At 37.4% G+C, this 21601-nt stretch overlaps 1 protein-coding gene across 12 annotated transcripts in view; it reads left to right on the forward strand.

Moving 5' to 3' along the window:
* YAP1 (Yes1 associated transcriptional regulator) overlaps positions 1 to 21601 on the forward strand; it is a 122339-nt gene that overhangs the window by 89603 nt on the left and 11135 nt on the right. For 3 of the 12 annotated variants that reach the window (XM_008020639.3, XM_008020640.3, XM_008020648.3), the window contains 2 exons: positions 7436 to 7629; positions 11093 to 11140. In XM_008020639.3, the coding sequence (XP_008018830.1) occupies positions 7436 to 7629; positions 11093 to 11140 (242 nt within the window). The remainder of the gene's footprint in view (positions 1 to 7435; positions 7630 to 11092; positions 11141 to 21601) is intronic. The other 9 variants (XM_008020642.3, XM_008020643.3, XM_008020649.3 and 6 more) reach the window with 3 other exon arrangements.

A 21601-nucleotide genomic window follows, 5' to 3' on the forward strand; every position in this document is an offset into this window, starting at 1 on the left:
AAAGCTCAAAAGCTTATCCAAATGTTTCTTAATAGATGAAGTATTTAACAATGTTTAGCTCTAGAATCTGCTTTGAAATCAATAATGTTTTATAATTCCAACACTCCTCAGCTTACTGATGGGCTATTTTATAGCAGGTTTTTGGGGTTTTGCTTTTTTATTGCTTGGAACCAAAAACATTTTTCCCCAGTAGTTGTTTGCCTTGGGCCTCAATTTATGACATATTCATTGTATGTGATGAATCTCAGTTCAGTTGCCCAATTCGTATTTAACTCATGCGATAAAACCTGGCACAGCACACTTTTAAAATGTCTCTGTGTGGAAATATGTTGAGTGTTATATTGAAACACCAAGAAGATGTTTCACCAAAAGAGAAAGATCCCCTTATGCCCTTAGCTCAATCTCCACTACCCATCTTTTTTCTATTTAGACCTTGTAGGAAAGATAAACATGCATGTCTTTGTGAATCATAGGAATATTTGGAAACAGTAAATGGTATGATAAAATAGGAGGAGGGAGAAAGAGAATGTATGTATATGTCTGTGCCTGTTTGTGGAGGAGGAGGAGAGAGGTATAGGAATCATCAAAATATGGAATTAGTCTGTAGGAGTCAGAGTCTTGAAAGAAGTTCTGGAGAAGAGAGGAGACTAACGTTTATGGAGCACCCACTATTCCAGGTGTGTGATAGAATAATCAGTCCTCATAATAACTCAAATGGAGATGTCAGTATCCTTGGTACAGATGAGGAAACCGAGGATTAAGTGAATTACTGAATTAGTATGCCCAACTCTAATTCAAGTTCATTTGACTCTAAAGGCTATGTTTTTTAATATATGCTGTGATACCTGTCAATTATGTAAATATGTTGGTAACAGAAAAGAGCAATTTTATTAAATGAGGTTGTTGATGCCTGGCAAATCTTAGGTCCCAAAAATTGTTGGCTTTTTACCTATCCATTGCCCTATAAAATACTAAACTAACCTATAAGGATGAAATTTTTAGCCATTTACTTTCTTATAAAGCCATTTCCTAAGTCTTCCTGAGTTAATAAGTACGATTTTTTTTTCCATATGCGATTAATAAGGCTTTGAACAAGCTGGAGCCGTATGTCGTGTTTTGACATCCTTTCTCTCTTCCAGACAAAATATTAAAACAAGATAACCAAAAAGACACAACTAGAGTATGAATAAAAAAAAAAAAAAAATTCTCTATAGGGCAGAAAATAAAGCCACATAAAGCATTGAGGGTAGTGCTAGAGGCCTGCCAGGTTTAGGGGCCATTTGGCTCCTGAGAAGAACTGTTAATAAAAGTGTTAATAAGGAAGAGGACACACAAAACAGGTCAATGGGAAAAGTCAGGCCTGCAGCTGACCTGGCCCTGGCCTAGGACAAACATTTACAAGGATTGACCACATGTCAAGTCACAGAGTCACAAATTGTCTAGAATCAATATTATATAGACTATGTTTTTTAAACCTCAATGCAATTAAATTTAAACTCATAGTAAAAAAATTAGTTTCAAAAAACATGTTTTGCCCTACCAGCTATTAAACATATTACTAAGGTTGTACTGTTGTATATATTGTACATACTAAATAATGTATATGTTTATATACATATATAACTTACATGTTTATATAGTATAAACATAAAGGCAGTACTGTGGTACTAGTATAAGACTAGTTAGATTAATAAACAAAATAAAAAGTCTGGAGATAACAAAATGTCAAAATTTAGTCTATGATAAAGATGATGAGTGGAAAGATACACTGTAACACAAGTGGTGTTGGGACTAATGGTTAGCCATATGGAAGAAGTTGAAATTAGATCCATTCATGCCATACACCAGAATAAATTACAGTGGATCAGATTGAGTTGCCAAGTAAATGAGAACTATAGTTTTTTAATTAAAATGGGTGAATTTCTCTTTAGTTTGAAAGTGAGAAAACATAATTCAGATTTTTAAAAAGATTGATAAATTTGACTAAATAAGCTCTTTTTTTTTTTTTTTTTGTAAGACAGAGTCTTGCACTTGTCGCCCAGGCTGGAGTGCAGTGGCGCGCTCTCAGCGCACTGCAACCTCCGCCTCCATGGTTCAAGTGATTATCCTGCCTCAGCCTCCGGAGTAGCTGGGATTATAGGTGTCTGCCACCATGCCCAGCTAATTTTTACATTTTTAGTAGAGATGGGGTTTCACCATTTTGGCCAGGCTGATCTCGAACTTCTGACCTCTGGTAATCCGTCTGCCTCAGCCTCCCAGAGGGCTGGGATTACAGGCGTGAGCCACCACGCCGGGCTAAGACCAAGTTCTTACGAAAAACAAGAAAAAAAGATGATAAACTGAGGAAAATTGTTTGTTACTTACATCACAGATACAGATTTCTTACCCTTCATGTATAGATTGTATAATAAGACATAGCAAAAATAAAAATCATACTGAGATACTACTCATCTTTCAGATTGGCAGAAACCCAAAATTGGCAAGGCTTTGGGGGCAGAAAAAGCACTGTCTTACATTACTAGTGAGGATACGTCAAAGTACAACTCCTGGGGTGGTGCGGTGGTGCAAATTTGGCGATATCTAGCAAAATTATTTATGCTTTTAACATTCACCTAAGCAATCTCCCATATAGAAATCTACCCAAAGATATAGTAGCAGAAATACAAAATTATGTATGAGTATATTCTGTACAGTGCTCTTTACTGATAATGAAAACCTAATAGGAAATTGGTTGAATAGAATATTAACCAGCTATGTCAATAGGAAAATGAGGGAAAACCTCTATATACTGCTTTAGAGTTATCTCAGGTTGTATTGTTAGAAAGACAAAAGCAAAGTGGAAGGAAGTATCCATAGTATACTACCATATATCAAAGAAGAAGGGATGTGTATGTGTTTACTTAACATTTTTAAGAGTAGAGTAAAGGAAACACTGATACAGTTTATCTGTTACCTATTGGAGGTAGGAGGAAGTGGGTGGGAAATAAAGCCCATCTCTGAAATTCAAAAGCAGAATGTCACAAGTACACCTGTATTTCAGGTAGTTGGCTAATTATAGAAGAATAATTTCAGGTGACTTTAAAGCATAGTGATTTTACTTTATGTATTTAATGGAATATCTTAAGGAGATAAAATTGCAAAGAAATCTGAAACTTGAATCATTTTAGTGATCATAATTGTTTTTAGATGATTGCATATATATAGAGGACAATACATATTAATGTTGTTAGAACCCACTTTTTCAGCATGAGAACAAATAGTTGTTATAAAATCAAAGTGAAAACCATGCATCCTAAATCTGAATTGGAAATATGCATTTTCTGAAGGAGAGTACCACCTAGAAATGGTTACAAAAAAGCAACAAAATAATAATAGGTACTCCCTAGTACCCAGATTAATGTCTCTTAAATACCATTTCCCAGTCAGAGAAATCAGGGCTTCTTCAAAAAAGGCTGACTAAAATTTGGGGCAGGGAATATACTAGATGACCTTGGAACATTTTTTTATGCCTAAAAGCAAACAAGGATGTAGACCAAGCCCATTGTAGCCATAGCAAAAAGATCCAGCCTGAAGGGCTTACCTTGGTCAAATATGGCACACTTTGGGCATTGATCAGAATAACTGTGCTGGATTAAAACCCATCATAAACATATTTTAAAATCTGTGATTTCATAATGATTGCATTCCCTTTGCTCTAGGTAGCAGAGTATCAGGATGATTTTTTTTTTTTTTGAAACAGAGTCTCACTTTTTTGCCCATGCTGGAGTGCAGTGGCATGGTCTTGGCTCACTGCAACCTCTGCCTCCCAGGTTCACACCATTCTCCTGCCTCAGCAACCTGAGTAGCTGGTACTACAGTCACCCGCCACCATGCCAGGCTAATTGTTTTTTCTTTTTCTTTTTTTTCTTTTTTTTTTTTTTTTTTTTTTTTGTAGAAACGGGGTTTCACCGTGTTAGCCAGGATGGTCATGATCTCCTGACCTCCTGATCCGCCTGTCTCGGCCTCCCAAAGTGCTGGGATTACAGGCATGAGCCACCGTGCCCGGCCGATGTTTTTTTTTTAAACCCTTATTGGCTACCTTTGGGAGGACTCTGGGACCAACTCATCATCCTGAAAATATACACAAAAGGGGAATGAATCAAACATTTATTCTGTACCTTACCTGTACAAATTATGTTTCAGGGTAACGAAATGCTTAATGTGGAAAAATTCTTATTTATAGAACTTCAAATAATACATGGGAAGGAATGATACCATCATTTTGTAACCTCTAATGAAATAATAGGTTTTAAAAAATCAGTGGTTGCTAAAAACCATTGGGTGAAAATAACCTAAAGTGGATATAATAGGTTTGCAACATCTGCCCCACTGATCCATCCTTATCATGAAGACAGTCATCTTGTGCCTTCTGTCCTCATGTAGTGCCACCAGTGAAGTATTCTTGCCAAAAATTGTGATCAGGCCTCTATATTCGAACTTGTTTACAGAAATCAAGAAATGGAAAAGCATGCTGCATAGTACTATGGGGATGCAATCAGCGAAGTCCAGGCTGTAGAAAAGTCTGTGAGGCAAATGACACAGTTTCTTTGACAAATAAATGACAGAAAAAACAAAGGGGGAACCTGTGTATTAAAACAGTGGTCCTCAGAGTGCTGGCATGAATCAAAAGTCACTGGGAGGGCTTGTCAAAACACAGATTGCTGGCTTCATCCCATAGTTTCTCATTCATTAGCCCTGGGTCAGGGCCCATGAATTTGCATTTCTAAAACTTTGGTAGTTGCTCTTCCTCCTGATGATCCAGAAACCGCAGAACCATGTTATTAAAGAAGTCTTGGATTATGAATCAAATACAGTGTATGGATCTTGTTTGGATTCTGTTTTGAACAAGCCAATTGTAAAAATAATAATAATTCCCTTGATAATAGGGAAGTGTAGGCATGAGATGGACTTTTGATAATTTTAAGGAATTGGTAAATTTTGATAGTGTAATCATGGTATTGTAATTATATTTTTCTTTTTTTAAAGAAGGCCCCATCTTTTTAGAAATACATGTTGAAATTATGGGTAAAATGCTGTATTGTTCACTTGAACATAATTGGCGCTGAAAAGTAGTTGAGGATAGAGGTAAAAAAAGATTGGCCAGGTTTTGACAATTGGGAAGAACGCGAGTGATGAGTACACAAGGATTCATTATCTGTATTAATTTTTCTACTTTTCTGTGTTTATGGAAATTACCTTCAAAATGTAAAATATATGTTTGGAAACATAAAAATATATTCCTAAATAGCTCATGACTTAAATGTAAGTCACCATAGAAATTACACGTTTTTGGAATAGAACAGTTATGAATTATACTATTTCAAAACATGTGGGATGCAGGTAAAGCAGGACTTAAGGGTAAATGTATTGACTTAAGTCTTCCAAAAAAAGATTGAAATGAATTAAAGTTCAATTCAAAAGTTAGAAAATGAAATACAGAAAAGCTGGAGGGAAAAAAATAAGAGCAGAAAAAAGGGAAATAAGTTATTAATGCAGTCATCTTATATTAACAAGTAGCTGAGAAGATTGGATTGAACCAAGGCATTATTCTGAGAGAGACTGGTCTGTAATTTTCCTCTCTGTAATATCCTTGGTTCTGTCTCGGTGCTATGCTAGCCTGATAGAAGAATTGGGCAGTCCTGAGCCAGGTATGGTGCTTGCCTGCAGTCTCAGCTACTTGAGAGACAGACAGTAGGATTGTTTGAAGCCAGGTGTTTGAGACCAGCCCGGGCAACATAGTAAGACAGAAAAGGAAAAAAAAAGTGTGGTAATCTAAAGAGAAATTAATAGTAGGACTTCTCTATTGTCTTAAATAGTTTCTCTCTCAGTGAGTAACTACTCAATTTAAATGGCTCAGTATTTTTTCAGCACGCACTTCATACCAGATGCTGTGCTAGGTATTGAGGACACATAGATGACTAGGATATGGCCCATACTCTGGCACTCAGTCTGAGGGAGCATATAAATTTGTAAACAAAAAATTAGAATCAGGCAGGAAACGTCAGTAGACAATATGGAAACGTTCCCAGGCAATTCCTTGAGAGAAGAAAATTTTTAATGTATAGGATGGACTCAGCCTTGTGAGGTTTTTCCTCAAGTAGTCTCCAGAAGAAATGGCATTTACCAAGCAGCCAGTCTGTTATAATGGGACACATTAAAAATCACGAGGAGTTTGCTGTGTGACTGGGAGACCATTAAGTTATAAGAGCTGTCAGTGTATGTTATTTAGGATTTTTGTAGCAAGGTTTATATGAGAGATTGGCCTGTAATTTTCCTTTCTTTTAATATCCTTGTATGGTATCAAGGTTATGCTGGCCTTATAAGTGTTGGAAAATATTCCATCGTTGTTATGCTCTGGAAGAGATTGTGTAAGATTGGTGTTATTTCTTCCTTGAATGACTACAAAGCCATTGGGACCTGGGGTTTTCTTTAGTCAATGTGTACTAAACATTTAGTAGAAACAGTGACCCAAAATTTCAACTTAAGTTGAATATGTATCTGAAAAGGTTTATTATTTTTACTAACATTTTCACATAAAACTTCCCTCTGCCCACTGAGGTTAATCCAGTTTGATCAGTGTTGTATCAGTGACAGAAATTCGCCAGTATGAAAACCCAGTCCGTTGCTGACCACCAAATAGTGTATTACAGCTTCAAAAAAAAATTTTTTTTTTTTTGCTATCTAGGCTTTGTGCTGTGGGTGCCATGGTGTCAAATGAGACAAAACTGTGTCATCCAAATACTTGTGAACTCAACTTGATATGAGCAAGCATCATATCATTTTAATCTACTTGCTTTATTGGGATGTGTATGTGGATATATTAAGGGCTGATTATTTTCATGGGCTTTGCTGCTTGGAATGCTTTGTCTTAGTTTTTGTGGATGAATTTTTAATTACATTTTTATATTTCATAAGAAGTAATGAATTTACATCATTCACACTTCAGAAGTTATAAATAAGGTTCTCCAGCTTTGTCCTTTAGTCACCGAGTTTCTCATCTCTGGAACCAAAAGATGTTAGTTGCTTCTTAGCTATTTATCAATTTTCATATCCTCTGAATATGCAATATATATTCACTCCCACTCCCTCCCCTCTTTTTTTTAACACTTTACCTTGCTTTTAATTTAGTAAGTCCTTAGAAACTATTCCTTATCATCATTGCATGTTAAAACTACCTCTTGTTTCTTTTCTCTTATGACTTCCTTGTATCTTGTGACAACAGTAATAATAAATTAATGTAGTCATTGTAATATTGATGGATTTTTAGGTTATTTCCAGTCTTCCTGTCCAAAAAAGCTACATTGAATATCCCAAATTGCTTTTGAATAATTAAATTATCATTTTCTCTTCCTTCGCTAGTTTTTTAGGACAGATTTTTTTTTTCTTTTCATTTCAGCCATGAACCAGAGAATCAGTCAGAGTGCTCCAGTGAAACAGCCACCACCCCTGGCTCCCCAGAGCCCACAGGGAGGCGTCATGGGTGGCAGCAACTCCAACCAGCAGCAACAGATGCGACTGCAGCAACTCCAGATGGAGAAGGAGAGACTGCGGCTGAAACAACAAGAACTGCTTCGGCAGGTGAGGCCACAGGTTAGAAACCAGCCTTCCACTTTTTGGGGTTTGTTTTCTTAAAGTTGGGCAGATTGCATTTTAACATTTATTAGTTACAGAGGAATGTTGTCTTTGTAAAACTGAGCGACACAGAAGCATTCTATCCAGCCCTGTCCTTGTCTTAGTTTCGTGACTGTGAATGGCCTTTGATCAAGTTACAAGGGATGTGACTTGGAAACCTGTGTCATGAAGAGCTGTTTTGGTCATGGTCATTGCAATTGAGCAAAAAGTGAAGGAAGCAAGGATGCTTTCTCTAACCTACATGGAATTGTGGATTGCTGTTTTTCTGAGGATTTCACTAAAGGGGAAATTCTAGAACATCACTTGGGAGAAAATATCCTTTATTGATAACTTATGTAGTGGGATACACCAATATGACATTTCTCAAATGAAATATACTTCATTATTACCGAATCTAAGAATTTTCATTTAAAACAAAATAAATATTACCTTTGGCCAGGTGCGGTGGCTCACGCCTGTAATCCCAGCACTTTGGGAGGCCAGAGTGGGCAGATCACTTGAGGCCAGGAGTTCAAGACTAGCCTGGACAACTTAGCGAAACCCCATCTCTACTAAAAATATAAAAATTAGCCAAGTGTGGTGGCGCACACCTGTAATCCCAGCTACTCGGGAGGTTGAGGCACAAGAATCACTTGAGCCTCAGAGGCAGAGGTTCAGTGAGCCAAGATTGTGCCACTGCGCTCGAGCCTGGGTGACAGAGCGAGACTCTGTCTCAAAAAAAAAAAAAGTTATCTTCAAGTTTAGAAGATGCCAGTGTGCTTTAAAATGACCTACTTATGGATGTTTCTTTATGTTGGGAAAAGTAGGGCATAGCAGTAGAGAGCTTGAAGCCCTTTAATCACCATTTCTATCAGCTTTCTTCTAGAAGGTACTGTTGGTCTTTATGTTCCTCATATATATAATTAATGTCAACATTAATTTTTACTTATTTCAGAGTGGTTAAATCTAAGTTCAGATATTGGGGATAAGGTCTTTTGTTAAGTAGTGTAGATTTTTTTAAATTTCTATATAAAATGTTTTTGAATAGATAATAGAAACATGGTATAATAGTGATAAATGTACAAAAGGTGAAAGTAGACTCAAAATAGCTTTTCCCTGTTTTTCTGGTTCTCTCCTATGGGGCCTGAATAACTATTGAGTTTCTTAGGTTTTTTGTTTTTTGTTCATTTTTCCAGAGATATTCTGTTTACATACATAAAATACATGTATCTATGCTGTTTTTTCCCCACCTAAATCACAGCATGCTAAGTATAAACATTTAAAAATCATCATACTCGGCCAGGCATGGTGGCTCATGGTGGCCCATGCCTCTAATCCCAACACTTTGGGAGACTGAGGCAGGAGGCTTCCTTGAGCCCAGGAGTTTGAAACCAGCCTGGGCAACATGGTCTGAGACCCTGTCTCTAAAAAAAAAAAAAAAAAAACACAACTCTACATTTTCTGTTACCAGGAAGTAGGCACTTAAAGGTCTGTGTTTTTTTTTGTTTGTTTGTTTTTTGGTTTTTTTAGGGCTATATTTTAAAAGTATCTCTTGAGTGTCAGTAAAAATATATGAACTCAGTACTACCTGAACTCTGATTTGGTGTTTGAGGAACTGGTATTTAAGGAGTTAAATTAAGCCATGGCTTCTGAGACAGGCTCACTTTTAAACTGTGCTTTGTGGGTAATCTGTCCATACAACTCTAGTGTGATTGGCATCAAAGGTAAATCCTGATAGAAGGAGTAAGACACAGTATGTGCCAACATATGATGTCAGGAACTTGTTGGGGCTCAGAAAATGATGCTACAGAATATGATTCTTTGACAGACTAAACTAAGGAAGCAGTCTCAAGTTCTCTCCCAAAGCACAGAATGAGGCTGTTCTTTGAAGTTCCTTTATCTACCTAGAAACCAGACCCCCCAAAAAGGAATACAATTGCCGTTGATCCCCTCCCCAAAATTTCATTAACCAGAGAATGAAACTTGTATGACAGAGGAAAAGACTAAAAATTAAATATCACACCTAGAAAGCTCAGAGGAACTTTGCCCAGACTATTGTCTGTTCTCAGATCCCATTCAGTTTCCAAAGAGAATTATTTACTAACCATTGTCTGAGCACTGGGCCCATTCATTCTTCCTAAAAATCATTTACTGCCCTTCAAAATGGTCTCATTTCCCTCATGTTCCCTTCCCCTGTGAAGAAGGGTATTATATAGTATCTGGAATTTAGTTATTGGGTAATCATTCTCTTGCAATTTCCCCCATACTTGGGTACTTTAAATAAATTTGTATGTCCTTTTCTCCAATTAATTTGTCTATTAGTTCATTTTCAGCGAACCTTTAGAGGGCAGAGGGGAAGTTTTCCTTTTGGCCCCTATAAAGTGATCTTGAACTTTATCTGACATAAAAAAGATGGAGAAAGGAAGCATTATTGTACCTCTGACTTTCTAACAAATTACCCTGAAGAAGAAGATGTTTCACCTGCTATTGTTAGAACACGGTAGAACCATCAAAAATATAATTATGTGGCTAATAGAAAAAAATAAAGCAATTTAAAAATGTTTTATGTAACCTATTTTCATTGTTTTTCATTTTGTTGTTACCGAGTAGTAGTTGTTCTGAGTAAATACAGGTCTCAATTTCACTATGAATAAAAACTGTCAAAGTCAAAAAACTAAAAAACAGTTCTTTAATTACTAATGTTAAAATCATACTGTTTTTAAGATAATTTGTAAAGTCTAGAAATGGGGCCATTTGCCATTTTGTTTTATGCCATAGATCATCCTGGGGTTTTTTGGTGGGCAAACGCTGCTATTTGTAAAACTCTACTTTCAATTTGTAAAACTCTACTTTCAAAGAATTTCCCTAAATCTTAATTCTCAATCTTACTCTGGGTGATGGGTCCTGGACAGAATAGCTTCACTTCCTTTAAAGGTAACTTCTTTGTTTCATCTTTACTACTTACTGTGTCGTCTTTTCTTATGTTGAAGTTGACAGACCTGCTCTATTCTCATACTAATAGACTATTTTTTGGATTTTTTTTTTTAAGTAATCACAATGAATTCAGTATATCTTAAGTCTTTTGGCTTCCTGTGAACTTCTTCCATTGATAGTTTATCTTACCACTGAAACATCAAATATATTGTATCTGCTTTATCTAATACTCAGAAGCAAAGAACTTACGTGACCAATATCAAATTTTTTTTAGTTCTGACACCTAAAGTCTTGCTGTCCTATCCTCAATGCTGTTAAAAACTTCTGAGGTTCCAGTTTTGTTATATGGTGACTCCATTGGCTCCTGTCTTCCTCAGTCTGCTTCTTCTTGGGTAGCTTGGGAATTCTGTGCTATGGTGATATGTCTGGATACAATTTGTAAGTCAGCCTACACAGCCAGACCATGTGGCTTAAAGTAATTTTTATCCATCTTATTTTTTACTCTTAGGCAATGCGGAATATCAATCCCAGCACAGCAAATTCTCCAAAATGTCAGGTAGGCTCTTATCTGATGTTTTAGCACTGGAAAAAAAAAAGATATTAAATTAGGAAAGATAAACTTACATTCCAGGGTCCTATCCTTATTGGATATTAGCCCAGAGTATAACTTTGAGCCATCTTTGATACTGAGGTTAACATTGCCTTTCCAAGAAAGTCTACACAGTCTGCTCCCTCCCTGCTCCTCCTACGGAGTTTCTGTTTATTTTGATTCCATGGAGGTCTTTTTTATTCTATATTTAAATGTATTGTGTCTCAGTCGTACATCCTATCAGCTTCTAGGTATGCCTAATTTTTATTTGAATAGCTTAAATAGTATGTGTAATGATTTAAAGGAATTAATAAATTGAACAGTAACAAAAGCAGTACTTACTTGGGTAGGCTAGTTTAGGAAATTTTAGTCATGATACTATGTGGAAGAGAAAAATTCTTTCTAGTGGACATTCTAAAGGAAAAACATTCAAAATTATCAGGAGAGGATCTGCCTGGATAGTGTTTCAGGTTTTCTTATTGGCTTTTATCAGCATTCTCTGATGAACCCCAGGGAGCCCTGGTTGTGAAGGCATCTTATTTAGAAGGAAAGATTGTGGCCATTTTTCCTTCTAACACAGGCACTTGTCTGACTTGTGGGAAGAATCTCATTCTTAAAACCAAAAAGATTTTAGGTGTTTGGGGTCTGCAAGATCAGAAGAAATTTGAAGCCAGAGGATCATTCTACTTCTCTTGGGGCAAAAGCAACCATAAAATGCCTCACATTCTATGTAGCTTATTCTGCACTAGGCTAAATAAGTACATTGTTTTAGAATCTGCTGTAGAAGTAGGAGTTGGCAAAATTCTGCTCATTTTGGATACTGTTAAGTTGTCCATTGGAGCACCATGATGATAAAAGTCAGATACAGTCTTCATAGAGACCAGTTAATTTTGTGAGAGGGAAAATCTCTATTCTTCTTTATCTGTCTCATAAATGCCTCCATTCATCAAAAGACCAAGCAAGGGATAACTCATAATAACCCATCTTCACCAAAGTCAAGCATAGACATTCTTATGATGAGAGACCACTAATATCCCATTTGACTGTGAAGTGCAGCATAGCATTGGGTCTTTATAACATGAAGCCATTTTTTTCTTTGCCATTTCTCTGAAGTGTTTGTTTTTTTGTTTTGTTTTGTTTTTTTTGTTTGTTTTGTTTTGTCTTTTTGTTTCATTTTTGAGACAGAGTCTCGCTCTGTCGCCCAGGCTGGAGTGCAGTGGTGTAATCTCAGTTCACTGCAGTCTCCACCTCCTGGGTTCATGCCATTCTCCTGCCTCAGCTTCCCGAGTAGCTGGGACTACAGGCGCCCGCCACCACGCCCAGCTAATTTTTTTCGTATTTTTTAGTAGAGACAGGGTTTCACCATGTTAGCCAGGATGGTCTCAATCTCCTGACCTCGTGATCCGCCCACCTCACCTCCCAAAGTGCTGGGATTACAGGCATGAGCCACCACACCAGGCCTGAAGTGTTTCTGAAAGAAGACTTTTATTCATGATAAATGAAATAGAAACTAATATAGGAGCAGAAATTAACTCAAAGGAGATTTGGATTCAGGTAAAAAGTCCTCCATGCCATAAAAATGTTGAACTTGTTTCCTTTTTTCCCAAGGTCTTATACCCTGAATCTGGTAAATAGTCAAGTTCTTCTTGATCTTTGTTTCATACTTGAATAGAAAAGTAAATCCTTACTGTTAATTAAAATTAGTAGGAATTCTTAGATTTTTTAAAATAGTAAAGCTTTAGAAAAGATGAGCCTTATTAGTAGTAAAGTTTCTAAGATGTGAAGATTAGTGGTAATTACTTAGATTTGCCCAGACCACAGCAAAAAACTTGAAAGAGGTTTTTTAAAATCTTTGCATATGCTGGAGATTAAAATACTGGTTTGTTATATATGCTTTACTTGTCAATGTATAATATTTACCTGACATAATTGTGGAAAATTAAGAGTTAAATGTATGAAAATCAAGTATAGGGTTATATTTGAAATAGCTCAGATCGAGAAATCTGGAGGTATTTGTATGAAGAAAGTGTATATTTTTCTCATCCTATTATTTTCTAAATAACCATAAGGTAGTTGTCAGGAAATAGATCACAAAGAAGAGTCATATCTTTTTCTTTTTTTTTCTTCTTCTTCTTTTTTTTTTTTTTTTTTTTTTGAGACGGAGCCTTGCTCTGTTGCCCAGGCTTGAGTGCAGTGGCGTGATCTTGGCTCACCGCAACCTCCGCCTCCCGGGTTCAAGCGATTCTCCTGCCTCACCCTCCTGAGTAGCTGTGATTACAGGCACCTGCCACCACGCCCGGCTAATATTTTCTATTTTTAGTAGAGACAGGGTTTCACCATGTTATCCAGGGTGGTCTCCATCTGTTGACCTCGTGATCCGCCTGCCTCGGCCTCCCAAAGTGCTGGGATTACAGGCGTGAACCACCATGTCTGCCCAGAAGAGTCATATCTTGAGTGAAGATGGCTTTAAATAGTGTTTCTCAGAATAGTCAAGAAAGCTAGAAAGGATATTTCAGTCCCAAAGAACAGAGGGTATAAAGACATCATTCAATATCTGAATACCAGACACTGTTGTTCAAAGTTACTGGTTTTTTAAGTTATACTTTTCTAATAGATATTAATGCAGCTGAGTTAGCAAGCAATAGTGAGAGCAGTGTCATTTTCTAATGACACATCATATACCTCGTATGCTGTGGGATGTGGAAAGCCACCAAACTTCAAAATGCTTATGAAGTACTACAAAAGCTGTCTTTAAGTACTTCCAGCAGGATTAACAAATCACGTGGCTGTTGTAGGGTGCTGTGCTCGTGTACACTAACATCAGTATGGGTGAGGTTAATGGAAAATTCCAAGATCCATGGGCTTAGTGATACTGAAACGTAAAATTTTGAAAAAACTTTAAAGGCATTTATATATCTTCTTAGTTAAATATGGACATTATCACCTTAATTTATTACACTGTGTTGGCAGAATTTTAGAAAAGTTCATCCTTACAGAGCTTAACTTTTTATTTTTATTTTTATTTTGAGACGGAGTTTTGCCTTTGTTGCCCAGTTGGAGTGCAGTGGCTTGGGTGATCTTTGCTCACTGCAACCTCTGCCTCTCGGGTTCAAGTGATTCTCCTGCCTCAGCCTCCCAAGTAGCTGGGATTACAGGCATTCGCCACCATGCCCGGCTAATTTTGTATTTTTGATGGAGATGGGGTTTCTCCATGTTGGTCAGGCTGGTCTCGAACTCCCAACCTCAGGTGATCTGCCCGCCTCGACCTCCCAAAGTGCTGGGATTATAGGTGTGAGCCACTGTACCCGGCCAAAGAACTTAACATTTTAATTTCATTTTGATTACTTATGATTTTTATGTTTCAAAAGCAATTTCCATTCTCAGAAGAAGCTTTTTGAAACTGTAAACATCTTTGCTTTGTGAGATTGAGCAGTTAATGCTATTTTCTGGTCGTATCTCTGTCACACATCAGTGCTCACTTGTAAATGGGAGAGACCTTTTGAGCGAGTGGGTTTAGGAATGCACTCTAGCTTCTGTTTCAAGGTCTTTTGAGAGAAGCACTTTGAGGAAAGATAGTCCCCCTTGTGTGCGAACCCTTCTACCTTCTCTTGTGCTTAAGAATATGGTTCTTGGACTGGGGGTGGTGGCTCACGCCTGTAATCCCAGCACTTTGGGAGGCTGAAGCGGGTGGATCACCTGAAGTCAGGAGTTTGAGACCAACCTGGTCAACATGGTGAAACCCCGTCTCTACTAAAAATACAAAAATTAGCTGGGTGTTGTGGCAGGCGCCTGTAATCCCAGCTGCTCAGGAGGCTGAGGCAGGAGAATCACCTGAACCCGGGAGGTAGAGGTTGCAATGAGTCCAGATCGTGGCATTGCACTCTGGCCTGGGCGAAAAGAGCAAAACTCCATCTTAAAAAAAAAAAAAAAAAAAGAATTTGGTTCTTGGTATCTGGTGTTCCCTAGTACCTATGAGATCAAGTTTAAACTCTGCAACTGGCTCGTGGTCTGTGGTCAGTAGCCTTCTCACTCACTGGTTCCGGTTAAGCCAACTCACTGGTTCCGGTTAAGCCAGTAACTCTTCCATTAGCTAGGTGCACTCTGCTACCTTGTTGCTGTTACTCTGCTCACAAGCTTTTCCCCATAGTAAGAACCTTGCTTATACCCTTTCTTACCAGTAAAGATTCTTCATTTCTCTTTTTTTTTCCTTTTTTTTTTCTTTTTTATTATACTTTAAGTTCTAGGGCCGGGCGCGGTGGCTCAAGCCTGTAATCCCAGCACTTTGGGAGGCCGAGACGGGTGGATCACGAGGTCAGGAGATCGAGACCATCCTGGCTAACACGATGAAACCCCGTCTCTACTAAAAAATACAAAAAACTAGCCGGGCGATGTGGCGGACGCCTGTAGTCCCAGCTACTCGGGAGGCTGAGGCGGGAGAATGGCGTGAACCCGGGAGGCGGAGCTTGCAGTGAGCTGAGATCCGGCCACTGCACTCCAGCCTGGGCGGCAGAGCGAGACTCCGTCTCAAAAAAAAAAAAAAAAAAGTTCTAGGGTACACGTGCACAACATGCAGGTTTGTTACAGATGTATACATGTGCCATGTTGGTGTGCTGCACCCATTAACTCGTCATTTGCATTTGCATTAGGTATATCTCCTAATGCTATCCCTCCCCCCCCCCCCCCCTTCATTTCTCTTTTAAGGCTTTGGGTGAGATTCATTCCCAAGTGCCCTTATGAGAATTCTTGAGGCAGGGCACAGTGGCTCACGCCTGTAATCCCAGCACTTTGAGAGGCTGAGGCAGGCAAATCACCTGAGGTCAGAAGTTCGAGACTAGCCTGGCCAATATGGTGAAACTCTGTCTCTACTAAAAATAGAAAAATTAGCTGGGCTTGGTGGCATGCACCTATAGTCCCAGCTACTCAGGAGGCTGAGGTGGGAGGATGGCCTGAGTCTGGGAAGTTCAGTGAGCTGAGATCTTGCCACTACACTCCATCCAGCCTGGGTGACAGAGTGAGAGTGCCTCAAAAAAAGAAAATTAGAGAATTCTTGAAACTACTCAGAAATAAGGACAATACTGCTGTATAAAGACATCTTAACTCAGTAGCCAGTGTAATTCCAATTTAGGTAGTCAAAAGTGTGATATGGGATTACTTTTGTTTCTGGGCAAGTAATTGCTTCAGTCTGTATAGAAATTACAGTATAAATATTTTGCAACTATTGAATAATGTGTAATTGCCTTTCCTTATGGGTGGTAATGAATAGACACCAGGGTCAGTCACTGGTTTAATGAATGATAAAGCCCACAGTATTGCTGTTGAGGATATTGTACTACACCATTACCTCTCGGTACTGAAGAGGTTCAGATGTTCACAGTTGTAGTTAATGGGAACAAAATAATACCATTGTTCTGACCTTTATGAAAATAATTGCCAACAACCATTTTTTTTTCCTGAATTTAGTAAAAGTAAAATATTTGGCGTTTTTCCCTTCAAACTGTCTTTCATGTTAGCTTTTCAAAATCCTTTAATACTTTTTCTAACATTATCTTTCTCTTTGAAGTTCTAATATTAAATAAATCATGGATTTTTTGAATGTTTTCCAATGGATATATTATATTTTATTTTTAATGGGTATGTTGAAAACTTTGTATAAGAGGGAAGATTTAGCCTCACACCCTGCACACTTTTAACTGGCTATTTCATTTGTTTTTTCACTTGTTTTTTCATTTGCTTTTTCATTTGTTATTTCACCCGCCTCTTCCTTGTTATTTGAACAGTGTCGTAGTAACTTTGAGACCATGATTAAGTAATACAGATTACAAAAGGCCTAATTCCAGAAGTCTGTGAGAAAGAGTGTAGAATCCTAGGATAATGCTAGGGAACACCAAACTGCCATCCTGTTTTGGATGTGACTTTTCAGAGTTTAAGATTATCATATAGTTCTCATAACTGTCCCCAAATCCATGTGTGTACTTTTTTTAATCAAAAAAGTCGTTCTGAAGTTAAAGCTTCTTTGGTAAATGGCATAAACATTAAAAAAACATAAAGCATTGGCTCAGTGTTTTAATGACTTTAGAAATAATAAAATGTTCTATTATAGTTTAAAGCTGTGTTGGAAAATGAGGTATGGCAAGACCTCTATCTTAAACAGTTGGAAGAAATGGCATTTTTTTCTATTTTTAGAATTGTTGACATAAACTGCTATCACTAAGGCAAACTATTCACAAGACATATATTTTTAGAGTTATTCTCCGTTTCTAAATTTGGATTTTTAGTTCACTAAGTGAGTCTTCCTTAAACAAATTGATTACCACCCTCCCTGCAAAAACTCTTACTCCTATGCCATATATCATCCAGAAACGGATACACTCTTGTGTAATGCAGTATTTGGTAAAGACAGAATAGCTTTAAGAAAGTAACATTGACTAGGTAGCTCCCTGAGTCATTAATTCTTATTTTATTTTATTTTTTTTTGAAATGAAATTTCGCTCATCACCCAGGCTGGAGTGCAATGGCATGATCTCGGCTCACTGCAACCTCCGCCTCGTGGGTTCAAGTGATTCTCCTGCCTCAGCCTCCCAAGTAGTTGGGATTACAGGCACACACCACCACGCCCAGCTAATTTTTTTGTATTTTTAGTAGAGACAGGGTTTCACCATGTTGGTTAGGCTGGTCTCGAACTCCTGACCTCAGGTGATCCACCCACCTTGGCCTCCCAAAGTGTTGGGATTACAGGCATGAACCACTGCTCCTGGCCTATGTTAATATTTTTATATGCAATGAATATAATATGTTTCATTGGGTTCAATAAGGAAAATAAAATAGTGTTGATATTTAAGGAAATTGCTAGACATGGGGTAGGGAAATTGCATATATTTATATAAGAAAATAGGCCAGCCTTTTTCTCCCCTTCTTTTTTTTTTTTTTTGAGACGGAGTCTCGCTGTGTCACCCAGGCTGGAGTGCAGTGGCGCGATCTCGGCTCACTGCAAGCTCCGCCTCCCGGGTTCACGCCATTCTCCTGCCTCAGCCTCCAAGTAGCTGGGACTACAGGCGCCCGCCACCACGCCCGGCTAGTTTTTTTGTATTTTTAGTAGAGACGGGGTTTCACCATGTTAGCCAGGATGGTCTCGATCTCCTGACCTCGTGATCCACCCGCCTCGGCCTCCCAAAGTGCTGGGATTACAGGCTTGAGCCACCGCGCCCGGCCTTTCTCCCCTTCTTAACAATAAGTCTTTGTAGTTCAGTCTTGCCAAAAAAAACCAACAACCTCTACCTCCCACACAGTCACGCGTGCATGAGTGTGCACACACTCAGATAACGAAGGTTTCAGGAGGCAGATCTTAGAAGTGAAGTGGAAGTTTTAGAATGTATCCTACTCCATGTTTTACCTAGTCAGATTATGAAGGAGAATGACCATGAAGTTAGACAATTGAGAAAGAGTTTTCTCCTATAAGGTGTCCTGCTTCTAGGGAGAAACAGTTAAATCATGTGTTTCCATCGTGAGTAAGTGTTATAATTCCTTGTATTCTTAGCAAAGGATTGTAAATGTGAAAGGGAAGTTACCATAGGAAACTAAGAATTTTAGATGTAAAATAGTGAAAATTTGTTTCAGGGTTATCTAGACATTTTGCTAGTTACTTTTAAAAAATAATATGGATAAGCATGAAGTCAAATTAATCTGAATTTTTAATCAAAAATATTTTATATAAATTCTCCATTTTATTGCATTTAAAAATAAGCCTGTATATATCTTACACCTGTGTAAAAGAATGCCAGTTATATTTCAATAGAGTAATTTTATCAAAACACATTTTCAGTGAATATCAACATTATTTCATAATTGGGTAAATCTGGCATAGCTCTTTTGTAGACAGTCCAGTTATATCCTGAGCCATAGGCCTTGGGACATAATTGGATTGTCTACAAAACTGATTTCAGTTCAGACATTTCATGTTGAAAGTTACCTCTATCTCTAAGAAGTTTTTGGATTATTTTATCCTGAACACAATGCCTAAAATTAGAATACTGGACTAAAAATACAAGTTTGTTAAACTTCTGTTTTCCCAAAGGTAACTAGGATAAATAGTTTGACAAACTTTCAAAACTTCGGAAATAAGTTACAGGAAATTCAGCCAAAACATAATCATGCTTCTGTTCTGTATTTCAAAGGTCAAATAGTTTTTTCTAACTGAAGCAAGTATTTTTAGCCATTTTCTTCTGTAATAATAGAAAAATGTGGTAGCTTTTCCCATTGAGCTTGTAAATCTTAGCTAATCTGGGACACATTTGGAGTCAGAGCTATCTGTGCTATAAGTAAAACTAAGGGTCCCAGTTTGTTCTGGAGGAAACTTTGCAGGGTGGTTCATAAAAGAAAACAAGAGTTTGCCTGCTTTATTTAGTGGACTTTTATGGAACCAAGACCTAGCCATAAGCCATTGACTCTTCTTACATTTCCCTCCTATCATATAAGTAGCAATATAATTTCCCAGAAGGCAGAAAAGAGGCTAAGATCATGTATTTTTGGTAGTTAAGGTATTTTGGCCTTACATAAAATTGATGCCTTGATCCACATCATTTAGAAAAATAATGAGAAAGGCAGTAAAAGTAGTCAGTAGTCTGGAAACACTTAGAATATTTTTAGGGTTTTAAAAATTTTTTAGAGTATCCAAGAGAAACGAAAGCATGTGTCTACACAAAGCCAAAATGTAGAAACAACCCAAATGTAGAAACCACCCAGATGAACAGATAAACAAATGTAATATATTCCCACAGTGGAATACTAGTTAGCAATAAAAAGGAATGAGCTGTGTGGATATAACATGAACGAATCCCAAAGTTATCACACTAAGTGAAAAAGTACATGCTATAAGATTTTATTTTAGAAAATTCTATAAAATACCAACTAATCTATAATGACAAAAAGCAGATCATTAGTTTCTGAAGGTTGAAGTAGGGGAGGTGAGAAGTAGTGGGATAAAATTTTAAGGATGATTTTTCTTTCTTTCTTTCTTTTTGAGACCGAGTTTCGTTTTTATTGTACAGGCTGGAGTGCAATGGCACAATCTTGGCTACCACAACCTCTGCCTCCCAGGTTCAAGTGATTCTCCTGCCTCAGCCTCCTGAGTAGCTTGAATTCAGGCACCCACCACCACACCCAGCTAATTTTTTGTATTTTTAGTAGAGACAGGGTTTCTGCGTGTTAGTCAGGCTGGTCTCGAACTCCCAACCTCAGGTGATCTGCCCACCTCAGCCTCCCAAAGTACTGGGATTACAGGTGTGAGTCACTGCACCTGGCTGAGGATGATTATCTTGATTGTAGTGGCAGCTTCACAGGTGTATACACATTTCAAAACTCATCAATTCATGCACTTTAAAATTTATTGTACATCAGTTATCTATCAATAAAACTTTTCAAAATTTACTTGGAATATCTAATCACCTGTAACTGAAAGTTTCAAAACTCAGCTGAGTATTTATACCTTTAGTATGCTATCCATAATCTGCATATTTGTTGTTTGTATCATTGGCCTTGTTACATTATAGTGTCATCCCCTAGGGGATTGGTTCCAGGAATCCTCACGAATACCAAAATCCTCAGATGCTCAAGTCCCTTGTATAAAATGGATACTATTTGCATATAACCTACATACATTCTCCTGTATACCTTAAACCATTTCTAGATTACTTACAATAATACAATGGAAATGCTATGTAAAAGCTGTTATACTGTTATAACTGTATTGTTATTCTGTATTGGGAATAATGGCAAGAAGAATAGTCTGTGTATGTTACGTACAGACACAGCCTTCCATTTTTCTTCTCGAATATTTTCATCCATACTTGGTTGACTCCATGGATATGAAAGGGTGACTATATTTGTTTTCATGCCAAATTCTTCCCTCTTGAATTAATAATACACTCTCCTGCCACCAGTAAGCAAAGTATCTCTTTTTAATTGATTCTTTCAAGTCTAATTTAGGTGAATCCTTAGGTTAGTTACTCTTAGTCATGGCTCAAATATAGGTTTAATGAGAAGAGTGTTTCCATAGCCCTTCAAAGGGTCAGATATCTCCTTAGGTAACATAGAATGATTTCCCTGCTTTACTGACACCTCTAAGTTATCTTTCTTTATAAATCTGCATAGTTGGTTCTGTAGTGTGTGCTGACATAGAAATTCAGTTGTTAAATGAGGTAAAAAGTAAAAATTTCATGGCTTTTAACAAACATAGTGGCCAAATTCAAAGCATCAAAAACATGGAGAGTCTAGTCTACACAGGATACTAGTTTTAACCTAATAAAAAGTCAATTTTATTTAAAGGCTAAAATAAAAAGTTATAAAAATAATATGAAATTTATAGCCAATTCAGTTATTTTAGTTATGACTAATAGGTTAGTGTTATATATTTGTTTTGTGCTACAAATATGA

Source organism: Chlorocebus sabaeus, chromosome 1, assembly GCF_047675955.1.
Source record: "Chlorocebus sabaeus isolate Y175 chromosome 1, mChlSab1.0.hap1, whole genome shotgun sequence".
Lineage (NCBI taxonomy): Eukaryota > Metazoa > Chordata > Mammalia > Primates > Cercopithecidae > Chlorocebus > Chlorocebus sabaeus.